General features: G+C 44.3%; 1 protein-coding gene across 4 annotated transcripts in view; it reads right to left on the bottom strand.

Moving 5' to 3' along the window:
• The window catches only part of Eepd1 (endonuclease/exonuclease/phosphatase family domain containing 1), a 117,469-nt gene extending 103,916 nt beyond the window's left edge, over nucleotides 1-13,553 (bottom strand). For all 4 annotated transcript variants that reach the window (XR_003484653.2, XM_027411704.2, XM_027411705.2 and 1 more), the window contains exon 1: nucleotides 11,863-13,553. Coding sequence is in view for 3 of the 4 variants with exons in the window: in XM_027411704.2 (XP_027267505.1) it covers nucleotides 11,863-12,740 (878 nt within the window). In the remaining variant the exon portion in view is untranslated. The remainder of the gene's footprint in view (nucleotides 1-11,862) is intronic.
• Nucleotides 13,554-21,094: the final 7,541 nt, after the last annotated feature.

Here is a 21,094-nt window from a genome sequence, read left to right as displayed (position 1 = left end):
GATGGGAATGTAAAATGATTTTCGGCTGCTCTAGCAAAGAACTCAGCAGTTCTTCAAAATGTTAAACTTAAAACGAACTCTGACCCAGCAAACCTGACTCTGTATATAGTCAAGAGCCTAAGAAATACCTTCCCTTTAAAAAATGTTTTCATGTATGCTCATAAGAGCCAAAAGGTAGAAAAAAAGCTAACATCCACCAATAGAGTAAAATATTACTCAGCTCACAAGAGAAAAAAAATGGAATGATGATACATGTTACAACACAGCTCAAGCCTGAAACACGCAATGTGCAAGGGGTCTAATACAAAGAGCCAAGTGCCCACGAGAAGAAAGTAGAGACAATAGGAAGTGACAGCTAGTACATATGGAACTTTCTTATGAACAGATGGACATGTTCTGGAGTTAGACAGGTGAGAGTTGTACAATCTTGTGGATACAATAAAAACCAATGAATTGCCACATTGCTGGCCTCACTGTGACAGATAGGGTAACTTCCTGCACACTGATTGACAACTACCTTGAGCTCCCTCAAAGACACAGGTTCCCACCCCACCACTCATGCTGCCTCTCTAGGTACAGAATTGTCCCCTTATTGACCTCCCATGGCCCTCTCCACACCCACAGACTCTCCACCTCTCTATATAAAGAAGGCTGGGCCTGTTCCCTGCTCACCAACCAAGTGACTCCCTGCAAGCTTGCTTAAACTCTACAAGAAAGTCCTTGTGTATATGGTAGACATACTGTACCCACTTGTTTGTGTGAGAATAAAGTTGTTACTGAATATAAAATGCTTACAGTGGCTCTTAAATAATAAGAGCCATGGTATATATTCCTGCCATGAATTTCTTAGTGCTGTTGTGCTAAAACCATGCTACTGAACATAGCTCCTACCTTTGTGAAACTGTCAGTCTAGGAGGGTGGATGGCTTCTACATGCAGTTGTGGTACAGGGCCCGCTATGGTGGGTGAGATCTGGACAGGAGCCCTCAACTGGGCACTTAATAACGAAAGTAAGAGAAAAAGCTCAATTTGCGCTGGCTCTATGACAGGCACTCTGGATGTCTCCTTCTTACTGCAGGTCTAAAGGACATGAAGTTCTAAACAACAGACAGACACTAAATCCTACCTGAAGTGACGGAGTAGGGCCTGGCAAGCTCAAGTGCCAAAATTACCTGGGGTTAAGGGCAAGCACCAAAGTTGGCAGACTGAAGACCACTGCTGGGGAGTAGAGGTGGACCACAAGGCTTCAGGGCATTGATGTATTTCCAGGAGGATGTCCAGGCTGGCACCTCTGAAGGGCAGTGCAGAGAAAACTAACTCCAGCTCCCAAAAGCTAAGCCAGACCTACTGTGGCTCCTAAGAAATCTGTCCTACAAAACTAGACCCTCTGAATATGGGTGACAGTTATGAGACTTGATCTATTGCGGGGGAAGGGTGCTGGCAGTGGCATCAGGACTTACCTCAGGGACTTGGTCCTGCCTTAGCTTGATATGCCAAACTTTGCTGACTCCCCAAGGAAGGCCTTACCTCCTCTGAGGAGTGGTTGGGGAGTGGGAAGGATGGGAGGTGGGGGAGGAGAAGAGGGGGAGAGGGAAGTGTGGTTGGGGTGTAAAATGAAAAGTAAATTTAAAAAAAAGAAAGCTGTTCTCATATCAGAGGACAGTGTCACCCAAGAAACTGGATGCCAGCTTCAATTTGCACACTGAATACCTTGAAATTTTTCACCAGAAAAATTCAAATGGGCAAGAAGGGACAAACTAGTCAGTTCTCCCTAAATTATTTTTGTATACATTGAATGGTGTCCCCTTAAACTTCACAAGTTAAGTCCTAACCCATAGGAGCTCAGAATATGACTATTTGAAGTTAAAAGTCTGTAAAGAGGTAAAAGCAAAAGGAACCATCATCCAATATGACTGGTGTCCTCACAAGGAGAGGACATTTCCATTTGGACAAGTAGAAGGGCCCCGTGAAAACACCGAGGGATGAAGGTCAGCTCCAAGGCAGGGTCCCAGCCACTGATAAAACAGAAAGACAACAGCTAAACCCTGGCTGAGGTTTCTTGACTCCAGCATTGAGACAATGAATTTAGTTCTTTACAGTACTTTATCATAGCAACCCTATCTCCAGAAACATTCTCCCTTCCCAGAACTCTAGGTGCTTGACAGAAAATAGAGATCACTTTGCTTTCTACTGGAAAAACCTGCAGAATAGAAGGGACTTGTGCAATTTAGAAGAACTGTATACATCTAAGTATATAACACTTACCAACAAAATGACCAATCAAAATATCATACAGACAATCTTTGGCCCTCCTCCTTTCCTTCCTTTCTCTTTCTTTTTTGATTTCTATTAAGGGAGAGAGGCAGGCCTTAAGACAAGATGGGGTCTCACTACAGAGCCCACGATCCCGACCCAATCCTGCTTCTGACTCCATAGTGCTAGAACTGGAGTGCCCTACCCTCCTGGCCTAACACAATAATTTTGATGAACTCGAATATTGTATCTGATCCAGGTTTGGTGGCACACACTTTTAAACCCAGCATTCAGGAGAGAGAAGCAGACAGAATTTGAGGTCAGCTACGTCTAAATAGACTTCTAGACCATCTATGGCTACACAGTGAGACCCTGTTTCCAAAAGAAAAAACATAAATAAACAGAAAATAGTATATCTGAAATGAGGGATTGTTATGGATAATGTTGCAGTCTTGCCTCCCATTTATCCTCCAGGTTATTTCTTGGTCTCGAATTGTTTGGGTAATATCAAGAAAGTCTTGCTTTCATAGACAAGTGGTTGCATATGGAGACATTTGAACCATCATCTTAGATACTCTTCAATTCAGTTTATTCCAGAATTAGAGAGATAAAAACTTTAGCTACAAAATTAGCAATATCTAACAATGGCTTATATTTTTATTATAAATGTGGAATCATCAAAATTACCATAATACAAGCCGGGTGGTGGTGATGCATGCCAGTGAGTCCAGCACTTGGGAGGCAGAGGCAGGCAGATTTCTGTGAGTTTGAGGCCAGCCTGCTCTACAAAGCTACACAGAGAAACCCTGTCTTGAAAAAAACAAAACAAACAACCAAAAAACTACCATAATACAAGATCACAAGTAATCACCTGCTATTTGACTGTGTTCAGTTCACTGAAATGCTCCCCTTGGTCACTGAGAGATCATACATATTCTACATTTTCAAAAGTTAAACTTTAAAGTTCAATTCAGAACAATTTTAAAAAGACTGTGTAAACTTTAAAACTTGGGAAAACATTTTATAAGGCATCAGGTCCAGTCTTTCTTCTTAAAAATCCATCCCAGCTCAGAGTAATTTACAGGTTTCAAAAGCAGTCAATTTTAAAATGGTGGTTCTCAATCTTCCTAATGCTGACCCTTTAATGCAGTTCTTCATGTTGTGCTGACCCCAAACAATAAAATTATACTGTTGCTACTTCATAACAATAATTTTGCTACTATTATGAATCATAATGTACATATCTGACATGTGACCCCTGTAAAAGGATCATTTGACACCCTCCAAAGGAGCTCAGAACCTATAGGTTGAGAACCAGTTTTTTTTTTTTTATTCTGTTGACCAATACAAATTCTAAGTCAAAGAATAGAAATAAATAAAAGTTCATTGCTATTTACCTTTCTGAAAGCTGAAATAATGCATTTAGGGAGAATTGGTACACTGGAACAATCAACTTGTTTGTTTAGACTCACATCTTTTGAGTCACCCTTTATGGGAAAATGATACTGAGCAAATAACTTCAGTTTCTACCAGGAGTCTGCAATCTCCATGCCCTGCAACACTCTAAACTAAATAACTTGGGCATAGGTACCAGTGTTTGACTGGGATTTTGTTTTTTTTGTTTGAGAAAGGATCCACGGAGCTCGCATTGGCTTCAAATTCTCAATTCTCTTGCCTCTGCTTCCCAAACGCTGAGATGAGAGGATGTGCTACCATACCTGGCTAGTATGTTTTGAGGTTCATCTGTAGGTACAACAGATGTGTTTTTTTGTTTGTTTGTTTGTTTTTTTATTCAGCAACTTCAACTCAAAAGACCCAACAGACTATCCCTGTCCTCTATCAATGCAGAGTCAGGAGATCCATCACGCACTGAACATTCCTGACTGGACCAGTCACCCCTATGGGAATTTTGTGCTTACCAGGAGCCAACTATATCTGTCCCTAGACTGTTAATGCCAGTTGTACGTATTACTATGTCATCCTAAAATGTGACATCAACTCATGAACAAGAAGTGTGAACAGAAAGAGAAGTTGTTCCTAAGAAAAGGAAGATGAATTTTTGGAAGGCTTGTATAAAGGGAAATTATATAAGAAACTGCTGTCAAAAAAGGTGTGAGCAAGAAAACTATAAATGACTCAAAAGTCAGTTTTAAAAACCCACAATATCCTACACCCAGTATGCTTTGCAAATATCCTTGCTCCACTTTGAAGAAGCAAAAGCCAGAACAAACTCATGCACTCACACACATGATGGCATTACTAAGTACCCAAACACTGAGAGAACTCAGAACAGAGAGGGTAGCCGAGCTGCTAATCCAGACACAGACTGCATGAGGAGGACTGAATTTACAGGCACTTTCTAACTACCAAACTTAGACACTAACTGCTGAGACCATCATTCAGTCCACTATTAAAAGCCATGTGACCCTAACAGAGGTCTCTGCTTCCCTGAGCAACCCCTTTTATGTCCATCAGACAACGGACAAAGATGATGGCCACAGGTGACACTGGCTGGGTTCAGGTCTTAGCCCCAGAAAGTCCAGTGTTAATTATCTGGTTTTGTTCTTGGCATATGTACTGCCACCAAACAGACCAAAGCCACAGCCCTATCGTGTTGGGAGTCAGGCATGGAGTATTTTGCTGTTTAAAATGAGACATGAAGGCTTAAGATTAGAGATCCCTTTGTTAACAAGAACAAATGGCAAAATGACTCCCAGATCTGCCGCAAGGACTCCTACCAAGAAAGGAAAAGAGGAAACCGAGTAGACAGCAAGATGGTTAAGAAAGTCAATCATTGTTCCAGACCACAGTTGTTTTACTTTTTCTTCTACTTAAAATAACAGAAAACAAAATCATGCCATTTGCAGAAAAATAGATGGAACTGGAAATCGTTGTGTCAGGAGAAACAAGCCAACCCACAAAGACAAACATACCCTGTTTCCTCTCAAATGTGGAACCTAGATAGTTTTTTAAAGATGTGAGTTTGTAGAAAGGGATTGGGAAGAGCAATGGAAACAGCAGTGGGAAGACAAGGGAATGGTAGTGGGTGGTGAATGTTAACACACACAGAGCACATGCATGAAACATCGTGGCAAAACTGGTTGTTTTATAGAAATAACTATCAGTTTCTTTAAAAGGGTTTTTTTTTTAATGAATTTACTCAAACAGCTTCAGGAGAGCTTTCCTTTAACCAGTTATTGGAGCTGGTTATCTATCTTAAACTGCCCTCTTAGACTCCATGCTTTTAACCTGAATTCTGAAAGACAAAGTACCAATGTGACCCTGGGCATAGATCTGAGAACACCAGGATGTAGGGGACACAGACAAGCAGGACAGTGTTCCCCAGGTGAAGCACTCCATTTCAGGACTTCACAGCAGCCTGGCAATCAAAGGCCCAGCCTAACAGTTTAATCAGGTAATGGCTGGACCAAAATAGAACCCTCAGGAAACAAGGGCTGGTTGGGAATAAGCACAAACCAGTGTTAGTTAGAGAACTATAATCAGGAAAAAAAACCAAAAACAAAAAACAAACAAACAACAAACCAAAAAAACAAACAAACAAACAAACAAACAGGGTTTCTTTATATAGAACCAGGATCCATGTGTGTGGCAGCTATCAACCACAACCCAATAACTGTGATCCAGAATAAGGCCTGAGTGCTTTACATGGAGTAAGGCGAGGAAGCTTTTGCCCCGAATTTTTGTGGCATCTCTTTAATGTTCTGACAGGAAGAGGGAGAATTCGAGTTTCAGATCCCATCTTGCTGCCCCTACAGACTCAGACAAGGTATCTGTGATGAGTGAATGGAACTTCAGTGAAATGCATCACTTTATTTGCAGAAATTATTAAGGAATTATGGACTGAGACACTTTGTTGTTGTTGCTTGTTTTGTGTTTTCAAAGATGGGGATCTCTCTACGTAGGCCTGGCTGTCCTGGAACTTGCTCTGTAGAGCAGGCTGTCATTGAACCCACAGAGATCTGCCTGCCTCTGCACTCCAGTGCTGGGACTAAAGGCATGTCCCACCACAAAAGGTTCAAAGAATTATGACAAAGGCATTTGCTCCTTATGTTAATTATTGTGTGCTATTCTATCAGAAACCTTCTATGTTTCTATGTATTATACATAGGCCTAAATAGAGAGCCCAGCTTGGCCCTGTCAGTTCTTTGCTCTACCGGAAGGAGAAGGCATGGAGGGACTGCTAACCTTCCTCCCAGTGAGCTTGTTCCCAAGTTGGTCTAAATGGTGAATTACCAATACGGAGTCAGGTAAAGATATTAAGGTATTTATTAGGGAGATGTCTTACTTACAGAGCAACCTAGCCAACCAGCAGGGAAGGAAGGAAGTAGAGCAAGCCGATGATGAAAAGGAAGAAGGGGCTACCATGTGCGTGACCCTCATTTTTAAACCTTCCCCACAGTACCCTGAGGAGATGTGGTTAGGGTGTGCCCTACACTGGTCCTCACTGCCACAAAGGCTGAGATTTCCACATACTCTGTGGAACCAAGCAGACTGGTACCCTGTGCTCTCTGGCCTCTCGGCAATATTCACTTCCTCTCTCAGATTGCACATTGCCTTGATGACTATGTCAGATTCCTATCTCCTTTCAAGACTGTCAGTCACTACCTAATACTCACACTATCTCAGACACAGACAAATCCCTTCTGGTTTTACCTCTAGTAGGTCCTTTATTTCCACCCATTTTATCTCCCCAGTCATTACACCTGAAGCAACAATAGCTCCCAGAACTCAACCCATTCAGACTGTGGCCGCCTCTTCTTCTATCCCCAGATTTCCCATGCCTGGCTCCCTGCCATCCTCCAGCATCTGGACAAGGCCTCCTCTAACCCCCACTTATCTATTTATCTATTCCCTTTGCCTCATCTCCAGCATCATCATCATCATCGGCTTGCTCTACTTCCTTCCTTCCCTGCTGGTTGGCTAGGTTGCTCTGTAAGTAAGACATCTCCCTAATAAATACCTTAATGTCTTTACCTGACTCTGTATTGGTAATTCACCATTTAGACCAACTTGGGAACAAGCTCACTGGGAGGAAGGCACCTTTGCGCCTACCTGCAGTTAGGTACCTGTGCACTGACATACACCTCTCCCTATCTAGAAGGGAAGTTCCAGCAAAGCACCAGCTTTGCCTGCAAGAACCTGGAACCCAGAGAAAGCTCAAAAAAAAAAAAAAAAAAAAAAAAAAAAAACAATGCTTGAATGAGTGTTTAATCACCTTGAAAAGTCAACAGTATCAGGACCTTGACATTAGACCCCAAAGAAACTCAACCTTTCTGAAAAACAAACACAACCCCTTTCCTTTCTGTGCAATAGCCCTGAGTGATTGATGCCCACGTTGAGACCTCCCTTACCCACCCCACCTTCTTACAAATCCAACAGTCTTCATACCGACCACTATTCTTTCTGGAAATGACCCAGAATTCCTTGGCTCCGCAAACCGGAACTCCACCTTGGAGTGGAGCCCAAGGTCTCAAACTCACACTTAAGGCCAAGCAGGCAGGCCTTGAAGTCCTCTGAATTTGCTCCACACATCTGGTTACCACCCCATCCTTTGGAGGAACAAAAACAGGAGAGGCACAGAGGCCTCCTGAGGCTGAGACAGTTTCAGGGATTTGGGTGAAGCCATCCTTCTCCCAAATCCCTGATGTTTGACCCACAACAGGGAGGAAACAGCAAACTTTGGGAAAGCTAGAGCCAGAAACAGAACATGGAAGGACATACTGGATTTGGTAAAATAAACACCTAGTCCAAGCTTTGCAATCAGACAAATGCTTAGCTTCAAATCCAGGCTCCAGAACTGCATTTCTGAAGGCCACTGGGATGGTATCTCAACCCTCTGAGCCTGTTTCCACAGCTATCAAAAGAGATGCCACAGTGTCTATTTTAAGAGGGTTGTTGAACAGTTTTGTCCCTGGATATTATATTTGGTTCATCTACCTACTCTCTAATTCTCCAACATGATCCAATTATTCATATGGAAAAAATATAACCAGATGCCAAATCAGCCTTTGAGAGTTAACAAAAAACAGAAACTCTGGGTTTACCACACTGTTTTGACACTGAACCACACAAACTGACTGGCATTTACTTAGTTCTGCCATGGAGGTGAGCCATGCTGATCCCTGAGTTGTGTTTATGCATGTACACAGCAAGTGAACAGTCAATATGTATTTTTCAATGAATGAACCAAATGACAAGATGAATTCTATCTATGTTGATCCCACTAATCAAGTCAGACAGACTAAAATCTGTTGGTGGTGGTGGTGGTGTTTTTTCTTTTCACTGAACATGTTGCCAGGCAATAATCTACCTGTGCTTTACCTGTGAAGACTCAGCAAGAAATAAATAAGATTGAAACCATTAAAAAGCTAACTACTTCGACACTAGAGTTTCCTGCTGCTATAGAATGTAGAGGAAAACGGACAACTGAGATGTTGAATCTCCTTATTTCTTTTGGAGATTATCTGTCAGCTCTTCCTTGCATTTGTCTTAGAAACCAAAGGACTTCTTTAAGATAGAAAGATTACTCAGCAATAAACAAACAGTAAAGGATCATTCCTCATACTGACTGTCCCCAAACTTTGCATGGATATTTAAGCAGAAGCATTCCTCTCAGTCTTGCTCCATAAATACCAAGGGAGGAAGAACATTGCCTAAGACCAAAGTTTGGCAAATCAGTCTGATGAAACCATCAGTGCATGGACACATGCCACAGCATGATGTCCCTGAAGGTTCCTAGTGACTATAATTATCAAGCTCTGATAGGTTCTACCTTGGGGTTCACATGCAAACCACAGTTTCTTGTGGCTTAAACATGTCCACCTATTGAACTGGCACCACATCAGGGCAATAAAGATCTCAATTCCCATACAGGTATCTTTCTCCTAAGAAAATGCACATACTTGAACAAAACTCACAGAAAGGAAGCTAAGAGACAGCCATCCCTGCTGCAAAAATGCCCGAAGCTTGCTTTATAATGCCTTCATAATAGATTTAATGTCTGTGACTGACAAAGAAATTGGCAAATACCTTTGGTTCAGTACAGTGTGGGGCACCTAACCAAGAAGCAGTGTGAGGTGCTAGGCCTAAGCAAACATCACACTTGCAAAGAGCATGGTATAAAGCCAGCCAATCTTGGTCACTGTCCCAGGTCAGTCACAAATGAGCTGTTTCAGAGGCAAGTGTTTTAACTCCTGTCTCTTGTTTCCTAACCCAAAGATGGAGGTTATCTAACAAAACCAAATAAATATTCCCTACTTTGTATAGTTACTGGGGTGATCATATAGATGTGGAAGCCATCAGAAAATACAAAGACACACCCTAAACTCAGGCACTCTTGTACTACACATATATATGAAAATAAAAACCACCTGGAAAACTCCCTGCATCCACTCTTGCTCACATTAAATATGCTTCCTGCTATGAACGAAGGGAGTTCCTGGGGTGTTGAGAAACTGCTGTGAATCAGGATGAGCACATAGCTCTTGAAGCATGGGCATTGCCACCTGTCCTTAAGGACTCTGTGACAGCTTCTGGTGCCCTAGGACAGCCACACAGGCAAATTCACCCACCCCAGCTTTGCACGGATCAGGCTCTAAGCCTATTACTTAGGTTTTACCAGGCACTAACTGTGTGCTAAGATTCCTCAGAATACTGACTGCACTGTGACCTAGCCAAGGGAGTCACTACCTCATAGAACACACAAGCAGCCTAGTGTGAGAATACAATGGGGGTGGAGGTCACCTTCTCGTCGCTTATTACAAGAAGTCCCTTCAATATCTTGGGTTTGGGTGAACTTGCCTGAAGTCAACAGCTAAATGTCTTCAGTATTCTATTAAATAAATAAATAAATTAAATAAATAAATAAATAAATAAATAAATAAATAAATCAGGACAAAAACCTCCAAGGAGTCCATGCTGGATAAGAACTGTTACTACCCCTCTCTAAGCAGCTCCTGGTGGCTCCATCTTGATACAGAGCCAAACCAAATGCCTGAGTGGCTCCCGAGTCCATGTCCAGTTCTCACCCTCCCATCTTCTACTCTCCAAATTCACAGGTCCTAGAAACTGATAAGGTCCTCAAATCCTGACCAGACTTCAGGGATGACCAGGACAATCAAAGGTGGGGGCAAAGTAATGGAAATGCTCATGCAAATGCCAGTACATGATGAGGGTCTTTTAAAAGAAACTCAGAAGTACCGAGATGGCCCAACACAGAGCACTATGTTTCTCAAGCTCTAGAACACACCAGAAGCACTTTTTTTTGGGGGGGGGAATCCTGACACCTAGGGCTTCCTAGGCAGTGGTCCAGAGGCCATACTCCAAAGAACCCTGGTGCAATAGTGGACAAGGACTGCCCAGGCTGTTGTCCCTACCAAGACTTCAGATCCTGATTCACTCCTGTCTCTACTTCACACTGAGCCTTATGAAGCCCCCGATGGGAATTAAGCAACTGTGTTGACCACTGTTCCTGTACACACACACCCCCAACGGCCAGCAGCTGTGAAAGAGTGCTATTATCATTCCCATCCCAATGGGGCTGTGAACAAGATGAGTTTGCAGAATGAATGAGTTGGGGGTGACAGAGAGACAACACAACAGGGGAAGAGCACTCAGTGGTCTACTGATCCTGATCCACCATGCAGTCCTCTCTCTCCTGACAATACTGTGCCATGGGACAGTGCCAAGAAAATGTTGTGACCTGCTTTTCTCCTCGCTAATTTGTCTTGATGACCTACCCCAGAGTTCACTTCTCGCTTCCAGACACCAAGCTACCACCTTGCCAAGCAGATCAACCTCCCCAAAGGAAGGCAGCAAGGAAGCACCCGCACTACACCCCAGATCCCTGAAGATCGTGATCTGAGGATTACTGACCCAGAAAGGAGCTAATGGCATTACACTGCACATTATGTTAGCAATAGCAGGAGTTCCTGCCATGATGTATTGTTCCACTGTGTGGGGAGTTAGCAGATGTTCCTAACAGGCAGCGATTGTGTGACTATCAGAAACAATCTCTCCCATTGGCCCCACCTGCCAGTTTTTTCTCCTTTAGTTCGGAAGGAACAATCTGCCCAGTATCCACGCCCGAACTGGCCTTTTCTGGCTATGGGACAGGAGAAAGAGTATGGTAAAAGCCAAGTTCAGGTTCAACAAGGAAAGGGAAGTGCTAAGTGCTTTGTTCACAGCACCCTGGCAAATACAGCATATGTGTTTGCAAATATAATGATTCTCTGCGTGCAAATAGGTGTATTTGATGGGAAAACATGACTTTCCTTCCCATGAATAGAACTTTCAAAAACTCAGTTTTTTCTTACATGCAAAACTACACCTCAGTTTCCAAGCTGACTCTGAGAAGCCCTGTGAGCCCAAGACCTTCCAAAGTAGAGCCCACACCCACACAGCCTCCTCTTAGGAGGGGCCCACTGCACAGCAAGCAGCTGTAGGTGAGAATACTATCCGGGACCTCAGAAGCATGGATTAAATGACCTCTCCCCTCCCTTGCCCCCAAAAGGTCCACTCATTTGTATCCTGGGATGAGGCCATGCCAGATGCCTTCACTTCCAGGACCCTTGGTAGTTCCTGTCCTCACCTGTTTTCCAGAAGCGTCATGCAGACCACCTCTCGGACCCCGGGGTTGTTGGCCTTCTCCACAGAGCAGCCCTGCAAGTTCCAGGTGGCCAACCTAAACACAGGCCGCCCATCCCGCATACCTCCAAAGGCCTCCACAGAGGGCCGCATGGAGATAATCTGTGTGGGCCCCCCTGGTGGCAGGTCCAAGTCCTCGCTCTGCAGGCTCAGAGAGGTGGGGCTGGGATGAGGCTTGGCAGTAAAGGTAAGACCTCCATTGGTGTGGGTAGATGGGGGCCTGGACCTCTCTGCGAACACCTGGTGTCTTATTCTGTCCAGGAAGGCTGCATTGATTCCATCCATCCTCACCAGATCCTCAACACTGCGAAAAGGACCGTGCTCACGGCGGTAGTCCACGATGCTGACAGCCATCTTCTCGGTGAGGCCTCGGATACTCATGAGCTGCGCTAGGGTAGCTGTGTTGATATTGACTCGTGGAGTGAGGGGCACAGAGGTGGCCAGGTGATGAGGCTGCTGCTCAGCCAGCAGGTCCCGCCTCAGGGAACTGGGAGAGTGCTGTGCAGAGTTACCCTTGCTGCTCACACAGATCTCAAACTTGACCTGTTCCAGTTTGGTGGCCCCAACACCGCTGACCAGTGCTAGATCTTCCACCTTCTTGAAGCCACCGATGTATTCTCGGTACTCCACGATGCTTCTGGCCACAGCACGTGTCACCCCAGGCAGGGTCATCAGTTCCTCCTCGGTGGCAGTGTTGATGTTCAGTCGCTCCTGATTCACCAGAATGTTGCTGAAGTTGCAGGCTGCACTGAATTTACGGTTATGTGACAGGTCTGAGGGGTCTCTGGGGATAGAGCGATGGCAGCCCAGAGTGCTCCCCATGGCCAACCAACACAGAACAACTCTGGATAGAGAAGCCCAGGAGCCTTTATAAGCACACAAAAGGATGGAAGGTTGCAGGACTTAGGGATCGAGGAAGTTGCTACAGACAAACATCAAATCTCCCATGGCTAGTGTTCAAAATTTTGCTGGACCACCTAGAAATTGACATGGAAATTGACTGAAACTAATCAATCAACCCTTAGCACTCCTGTAGTATTGGAAGTCCATTAAGTAGTGGGAGACAGTCAACTTCTGAAAATGCAGACGCAGTGAGGCTGCCCCTTGTGGGTTTTCCTCGGATTATTTATCACACAAGGGGCCAAAAAGGGAAGAGAGCTATCCCCACTAGTCTCTGCTCTGGCAACGCTGGGGTCACCTCCTCACTTCGGACACCCCCACCGGAGCTCCTGAAGACAGACAAGAAGCCCCTATGGCGCGCAAGACACTGTAACTTGGAAACTCAGAGCTGAGCGTGCGGGGACAGACGCCGATCAGGGGCTCAGGGACCCACCCCGGCCCTCCGATCCGCGTCCCACCTCTCGGTCGCTCTGCTGGGGTCGGCCCCCGGTTCCCTGTGGCTCGCAGCGCGTGTGCCGGCTCTTTCTGCGGGGGAAACTCAGTGCCGTTCTCCCGGAGCAGGCAGGGCTGCTCAGGAGCAGCAGGAGCGGTGGCGAAATTCGGCCCCCGAAGCTGCACCAGGACTTGCGGCGTCGCCTCTGCGTTGATCCAGACAAAGTCCGGCCCCCAACTCCGGTGCAAGATACCGCGGAGCGCGTCCTGAGCCAGGCGCCGCGCACCCGCCGCTGCTCGCTGTGGGTGTCACAGCTGAAGTCGGGTCGCGCTGCCTGCCCGCCCGCGCCTCTGCCGGCACAGCCACGCCTCCTCCGCGCCAACTCCTCCTCCCGCCTCCCCGCAGCACGTAGGGGCGGGGCGCGAGCGCCAGGGGGGCGGGACATTGGTATGCTTGGATGGGCGGAGTCGAGGGCGGGGCTTAGAGTCTGGAAGGGCGGTAGGGATGGCTCACTGGAACTTGTGAGCCTGTCTGCTTTTCTGGAACCTAGGCTCCAACTGAGCTCTGTTTTAGTTGGGTGGAGCTGTTTACGGCCGCCTGGGGCAAGCTGGAGTCTCTCAGGTGAGGTAGGCTTGCCCAGCAAGTCCAGGGCTCCTGAAAGTCTCAGACGGGATCAAACGGGATCTACCTCAGTTCTCTCCTGGCTTTCAGGCCTTTCCTCTACTCAGAGAGACCTCATTCATCCAGGAATGCCTGCGAACCATGTGTCACTGGAAGAGGGCTTGTCTCCTGTGTATTCACAAAGGTTGTGCCTGTGCTGCCATTTGCAAATTTAGCTCTCTGAGAAAATATGGGCATGCCTCTGTTAAATATTAAGTCTAATCACTAAAACAAAAGGAAATGATACTGGGAAGTGCAGGCTGCTTTCCCAAACTGTTTTTGGATCACATTGTGAAGCGATAATTTAGTTAAAGATTAAAGGGCCTGATGAGTTGCAAGTATCCACTGAAGCAGGAGTCAAACCCGGCCGTGTGGCAGTGATGTGGTGATATGATACAATATGGTGGATATTTTGTTAGTGACCCCTGAAAGAATAGATCTTAACCCAACCATCTGGCCAAGGCTCCTGAATTGAATGTCTTGAATGTCTGCAGAAGGCAATCGGATGTGAAATGCTACAGATGTCAGGGTAGTGATATTAGAAGGTGGTGGACTTTAAATTTTAGGCATCGCTTCTTGGGAGGTCACTGAGATGCCACCTGTTGAGGGAAGTAAAGGGGTATTTAAAGAACCCTGAGTCAGTCGTTGGAAAGGGTTATTACAATAAAATCAATTCTAGTTCTTTCTCTTGTCCGTGGCTCCCAGTCTCCCAATTACCCCTTCCCCTACTATTGTGATGCCATGTGTCATGAGGTCTTGAGGAGAGGACAGTCATGCCAGCACTATTCCTTGATGACCCCAAAAATAAACCTCTTCTTCATAAGTGCCTTGCTCCAGGTATTTCATTATAGAAACAGAAAACAAGTAGTACAATAAAAAAACAATTTCTGGAAATGTTGTTGAGCAATAAAGGCAAACTATTTAACAGAAGCAACAACAGAAAAGAGACTCAAAATCGGTCTGTGCCTGAAAGAACCCAGGCAAAAAATAACATGCTGCATGACTCATGTATACACTAGAAAATAGAAATTGTCTGTTATATACAGTGTTAATGAGTGTGTAGAGATGAAGGGGAGAAGAACAGACTAAAATCGGCACCCACTTTCAAGGTGGGTGGTTGAAATATTGCTTGAGATATACTGTTTGCACATGTTAAAAAGCAATAAAATGGTATGTCTTAAGTATACAGTTTAGTGTAGCTAAACTACATGTCAATAAACTTAGGCAAACCTTCAACAAATAATTTAACTTAAAAGAAGAGATGAAAATGGGGTAGGACAAGGTAATCCAGAATTGAGAGAAGGCTGGCAGTTGAAAAGAGTAAGAGAGGACAAGAAGTTAAGTCAATAGCTAGCAGAAGAGCAGCATATACTACTCAGAAAGGTCAAAGAAACAGGAAACCAGCCTGTGAGATAACCTAGCAACATATTGGACTTCCCAGAATCAACACTAACTTGAAGAAGTTGGTTAAAGGCTTATTATAGAAGGAACAAAAGTTTAAATGAATTTTCTTGAGTTTCCAAGGGTATTAGAATTCTAGCTGACTATTGAGTGACAAGAAGATGGCAGAGGTTGTATGGTTCCAGCCAAATGCCACATGTAGTGCCCTTTACCCCTTGTAACACAGTTCTCATTTAGGGCCTAGTCAGAGAGGACCAGGTCAGTGACCTTTCACTTTTTACTCAGCAGTTGCAAAGATAAAGAGTGATGACAGAAAAGTAGTAGAACTTAGGAGGTAAAGCATTTGTCAGTCTCCAGTTTCAGTACCATGGGGCAGGCACTGTGAGACAGTAATGAGTCAAATTCTTATTTCTTCTATTCCCAGAGCCTTCAGCATCAGGGATGTAGATGAGACATTAGGAAGCATACTAAATGTTAAAATAAAGATGAGAAAAATGGGACATGGTTATAAAATAATGATAACTTACCCTAGAGGACATCCCATGGAATTGAGGTTTAATGTAAGACTTGAAAGTAATAAAGAAGTGATGTCTCAACCCACAAACTCCCAGTTCCTTCAAAGAAAAGGCAATCCCCACTTCCCAAATCAATAATGTCCAAGCAGGCAGCTGACAGGGACCCTGGCATCAACCTTATGCATAGGTGTTGTTCTATAGAACAGTGTGTCAAAGCAATGACTATTTGTGTGACCCTGACAATAGACCTGTCCCTGTGTACTAAAGTGCTCCCTGTGTTTGGAACTGATGAAAGTCCAGGCATCATCAAGGCTCTGGAACATTCTGTATCAGGCCTGCCCCTCTGCAAGTCATGCCATAGGGTGGCAGAGAATGACCACTGATAGATACCTGGACAGTGTCAACAGAAGTTCCTGTGGCCTTCACACCCAGCTGTGGAAACTGCATGTGGACATTCAGCTTAACTCCACCTAGCAACCAAGGCCCTATACTGGCTGGTTTTGTGTGTCAACTTGACATGAGCTAGGGTCATCAGAGAAGGAGCCTCAGCTAAGGAAATGCCTCCATGAGATCCAGCTGCAAGGCTTTTTCACAATTAATGATCACTGGGGGAAGCCACAGCCCATTGTGAGTGGTGCCATCCCTGCACTGGCAGTCCTGGGTTCTACAAGAAAGCAGGCTGAGCAAGCCAATAAACATCATCCCTGCATGGCCTTTGCATCATCTCCTGACTCCAGGATCATGCCCTATTAGAATTCGCATCTTTGGGGATGAACAGCAATGTGAAAGTGTAAACTGAATAATCCCTTTTCTCCCCAACTTGCTCTTTGGTCATAGTACTTCATCGCAGCAATAGGAATCTTAACTAAGACATGCCCCCACATCTCTGAGTGTCTAGAGCTCTGCCACAGCCCAATCTGAGGAGACTGTGCCTATTTTCCCAGTAAACCAGCCCCCGCCCCCTACCCCCATCCTCCTCACCACATACCTCTCCCCATATTGTGGAATCTAGCTGCTGTACTCATCTAGCTCACCTGCAAAGAGAAGCCACACAGAGGAGAATGAAAACAGCCCAGCCCACTCACCTCCCAGACACAACTCTGCAATGGAGGCCACTGGAACCTTCACCCAGTCCAGACATAGCAGATGTGCCCAGAGGAGGAGCCCAGTAGAGACTCGAGGACAGAGAAGCTACCCAGCAGTGCCCAGGGTACCCATAGATTATGAGAGAGGTCAGGGGTCAGTGCATATCACAGTGGCCCCTCACAGCAGGCTCATCATACAGTCTGTGTCCTGGGCTTGTTTCCCAGCAAGAATAGAGTAAGTAGTACAGCTCCCAGTTCAGCCCTGTTCACACACATTAACATCCATCCCCTTCTCTTCAGGTATTGGTTTCCCTTAGGGATGTTTCTGTTTGTTTTTTGTCTTGGTCACAGGATGAGTTACAAGAGCTCAGGGGCTTCCCCTTGAGAAGTTGCAGATGATGGTTTGGTGACAACTGTATCTGTCAGAATAATGTGTCAACTCTGAGACAAGAACCATGAATTTGCTCACCACTGTATGTATTGTGTGTTCTACAGGACAGAGACATTGAACAGAATCCAGAGAGGATGTGAGGGCAGGGGGAGAAACAGAGGCAGTTCAGTCTTTGAAGGCCCCAGGCCAGGCAGCCTCTCTCCTCTGTTCCCAGACAGCTCCTTGCAGCTGACCATGTACCTTGAGGCAATACTTCTGAGGGCCATGGAGCAGCTAGGCATCCTATCAACCAGACCTGATTGAACTAAGCCCTGGTCATTTGTACCTTCCCAGTGCCCCTGTGTGGGAACAGTGGCAGCTACGTGGGTCAGGAGTATGCCACACTGTGAGCTTCCTGCTCTCTCCACCCCAGCTGTCAGCAGATAATCCACACTGTTGTTTGTACCGTCTTCCGTTGAGCTTTGTCCACATCTCTTTGCTCTGTACAGATTACAGAGGGGGTTGCTTGACCTTCCCACCAGCTTTTGTGTTCACGATGGCCTCACTGTTCAACACCTGAGGCTTCACATCCCTACTCTGCATCCATCTCTATTCCTCCTTCATAGGTAAGCGGAAATGCAACTCTTCTCGTGGGAAGGTGACAGAACTTAGTGGCCCCTGTGGTCCTGGCTATGGCCAGAGGAATAGCCTGAGGTCACCAGCAGTAGCATATTCTTCTGGTCCCAGCTACCCAGAATGCAGGGAAGATATTCATCTTTGGAAATGGGTCCATCTGTGTTTCTACCATTGGTGGTGGTGTGCGGTTGTGGGGAGGCCATAAAGCCTGGCTGGGGCCTATGATGGACCATCTTTGTGTCTAGACTCTGTGGAGAGCTAGCGGATGTTTTAGATGTCCTACTGGCCTTCTGCTCTGAGTTTTGGCTCAGGCTCTGGTTTTTTCATTGCTTTGTTATTGTTGTTGTTATTGTTATAACACCTCTCAAGAAGAACTGAGGTGAGAATGACAGACACACTGAAACTCAGCTGCTTGGGGTTTCCAGTGAATGTCATGTGCTTCCTTGCAATGTGGGGGAGGAGCACAGATAACAGTGGAATTAGTGTCATGTAGGTGATTCTAGGTGAGAACAGCATGATTTCCAACTCCTATCTCTTGGCGTACAAGAGCAAATGAGTGGGCAGCACCTCTCCTCCTTGTAAGTCCTGAATGCTCTCTATAAACCATGGACACCATTGGCTGTTTTACCAGTTTCTTTACTGTGACTATATGGAGTGACTATGTGGTTCATCCTCCTCCAGGTCATGTCTTCCATAGATCCCTCTTGCCTTCCTCCTAAAGCCACTCCTGATGGCTAAGGATGAGGCAGTTTTTAGGATGACTAACACTCCCTGGACAAAGAATACAAAAACTGGTGTAATTGCTAAATCTCATGTTAAGTGCATCTTCAGTTTTATGAAAACCACCAAACTACTTTTCCAAAGTTGCTGCACAGCTTCATATTTCTACCAGCAATAAGTAAGACTTCCTGTTGTTAATGGTGACATCAAGGACTTGGAGTTTGGCTGTTTTAGTGAGTATGTAGTGGCATCTCAGTGTCATTTTAATTTGTAGCTTGTCTTATTGTTGCCATTGTATCTCTTTGGTTGACCTTCAAAAGCTTTTTAAAAGTCTGGCACACATGGAAGCCATGGGTCAGCCTCAATGTCATTCTTCTTCACTCTACCTTTTTTTTTTTTTTTCTATCATCACCTCTCATCAGGACCAGAGGCTTCCTGGCTCAGTTAGGCTGTCTGGTCAGCAAGTACCCAAGATGGGCCTGCCCCTGCCTCTTCATGTCTGGGATTACAAGCACATGTCACCATGCTTTTCTAATGGGTGCTGGAGGTGAAATATAATCTTCATGCTTGTGCAGCAGGTTCTTTACTGACTGAACAAGCCCTTCAGGCCCTTAAAACAATTTTAATCAACTTTTGTGTTTCCTTTTGTCAAGTTCTTTGTACATTTTACATAATAGTTCTTTATCAGACATGTCTTTTGCAAGTAGATTTTTTTCCAGTCTATGTCTTGTCTTGTCTTCTCATTCTCTTGTTAGTGCTTTTTTGGAGTTTTTAATCTTAAACAAGTCCAACATACCATTTGTTTCCTTCAGAGATTGTACCTAAAAGGTCACCACCAATCCCTAAATCCTTTAGATGTCTCCTTAAGTATTATATTATAGAGGTTCTATAGTTTTATATCCATGTCTCTGATATATTTTGAATTTTTTGGTGAGGCAAAGGCAGGAGGATTGTGACTTAAAATACATAGCAAGACCTAGAGTCAAAAAAAATTAAAATCTGTTAACTGTATTTATGTGAGTCTATGCCTGGGTTCTCTGAAATGTTATTAATACGTACATTTGTTGGTGCCGGGAATTGAACCCTTCGCCTCATACAAGCAAGTGGTAGGCATGTACCCTACATTCTGTCTATACTGCCTTGATTACTTTGGCATTTACCAAGTCTCAAATTCAGGTAGTATCAATTAAATTAGTGATTCTCCCTCAAGTTTAAGTTGGTGACTGTGTAGAATCTATTATGGTTGTTGTTCTGGTTTGGTTTGGGGGTGGTTTCTTGGGTTTTTGCTTTGTTTTTACCATCAAAAGATAATATGCAGGCATTTGACTGGGATTGTATGGAATCTGTAGGTCAGATTTGAAACAACTTGACGATGTTAAGTCTTCCTCTCAGTGAACATGGGATTCTTTCCATTTACGTAGTCCTTTTGATTTATTTATTAAACATTTGTTTTCTTAGGGTGGGAGGTAGCATGCATTCCAATGCCATGGCACACACGTGTGGAGGTCAGAGGACAATTTGTGGGAGTCAGTTCTCTCTTTCCACCATGTGGGTCCCAAGGTGTCAGGCTTGAAGAAAAGTACCTTAACTTGCTGAACCACCTTATACCCCAGGTCTTTTACATTTTTATCAGCATTTTATTCACTGTCTCATAAGGATTGTTAGATCTCTAACTAAGTATTTCATTTTTGAGGATACTAATATAAACAGAATAGTTTCTATTTTAATTTCCATGTATGCATTGCTGACATGAAGGAACAGGACTGAGTTTTGTACATTTATAAGCTGTAGTATAATATGTGTCAATTATCTTAGATTAGCATATGTACTCATGTTTCCTATGAACAAAATGTGTCTTCTTTCTTCCCAGTTCATATATACCCTTTATCTCCTTTCCTTGTCATACTGCATTGGCTGGCTGGATTCCCAGCATGATGTGGCAAGGATTGTCTTTGCCTTGTTTCTTATCTTAACAGGAAACTTCTGGTTTCTTAACATTAAGTGTGATATTACCTGTAGGCTTTATGTAGAAATGGTTGACTATTTGAAGAAGCTCCCATGTTCCTAGTTTAATAAGTTTATATCATGAACAGATAGTGAATTTTTATTAAATATTTTAACTCTACCTATTGATATAATCATGTGATTTTTTTCCTCCTTTAGCTTATTGATGTAACAAAGGACACTCGTTGATTTTCAAATGTTGAAACTACTTTGTATACCTGGGATAAATCCCACTGGGTTGTCATATACAATTCTTTCTATCCATTGCTATATCATGTTTACTGATATTCCATCGAGGATTTTTACATCTATGTTCTTGGGTGATAATTGATTTGTAGTTTTCTCTTTTGTGATATCTTTATCTGGCTTTCACATTAAGGAAATGAAGGTTTTAAAAGCAAAACTATTCAATACTTTTCCATACTGAGCCACTAAATTGAAAAGATTGTGAA

This window comes from Cricetulus griseus, chromosome 4 (genome assembly GCF_003668045.3).
Source record: "Cricetulus griseus strain 17A/GY chromosome 4, alternate assembly CriGri-PICRH-1.0, whole genome shotgun sequence".
Classification (NCBI taxonomy): domain Eukaryota; kingdom Metazoa; phylum Chordata; class Mammalia; order Rodentia; family Cricetidae; genus Cricetulus; species Cricetulus griseus.
Note: the sequence above shows the minus strand (reverse complement) of the source record. Positions and strands in the feature narration are given on the sequence as shown.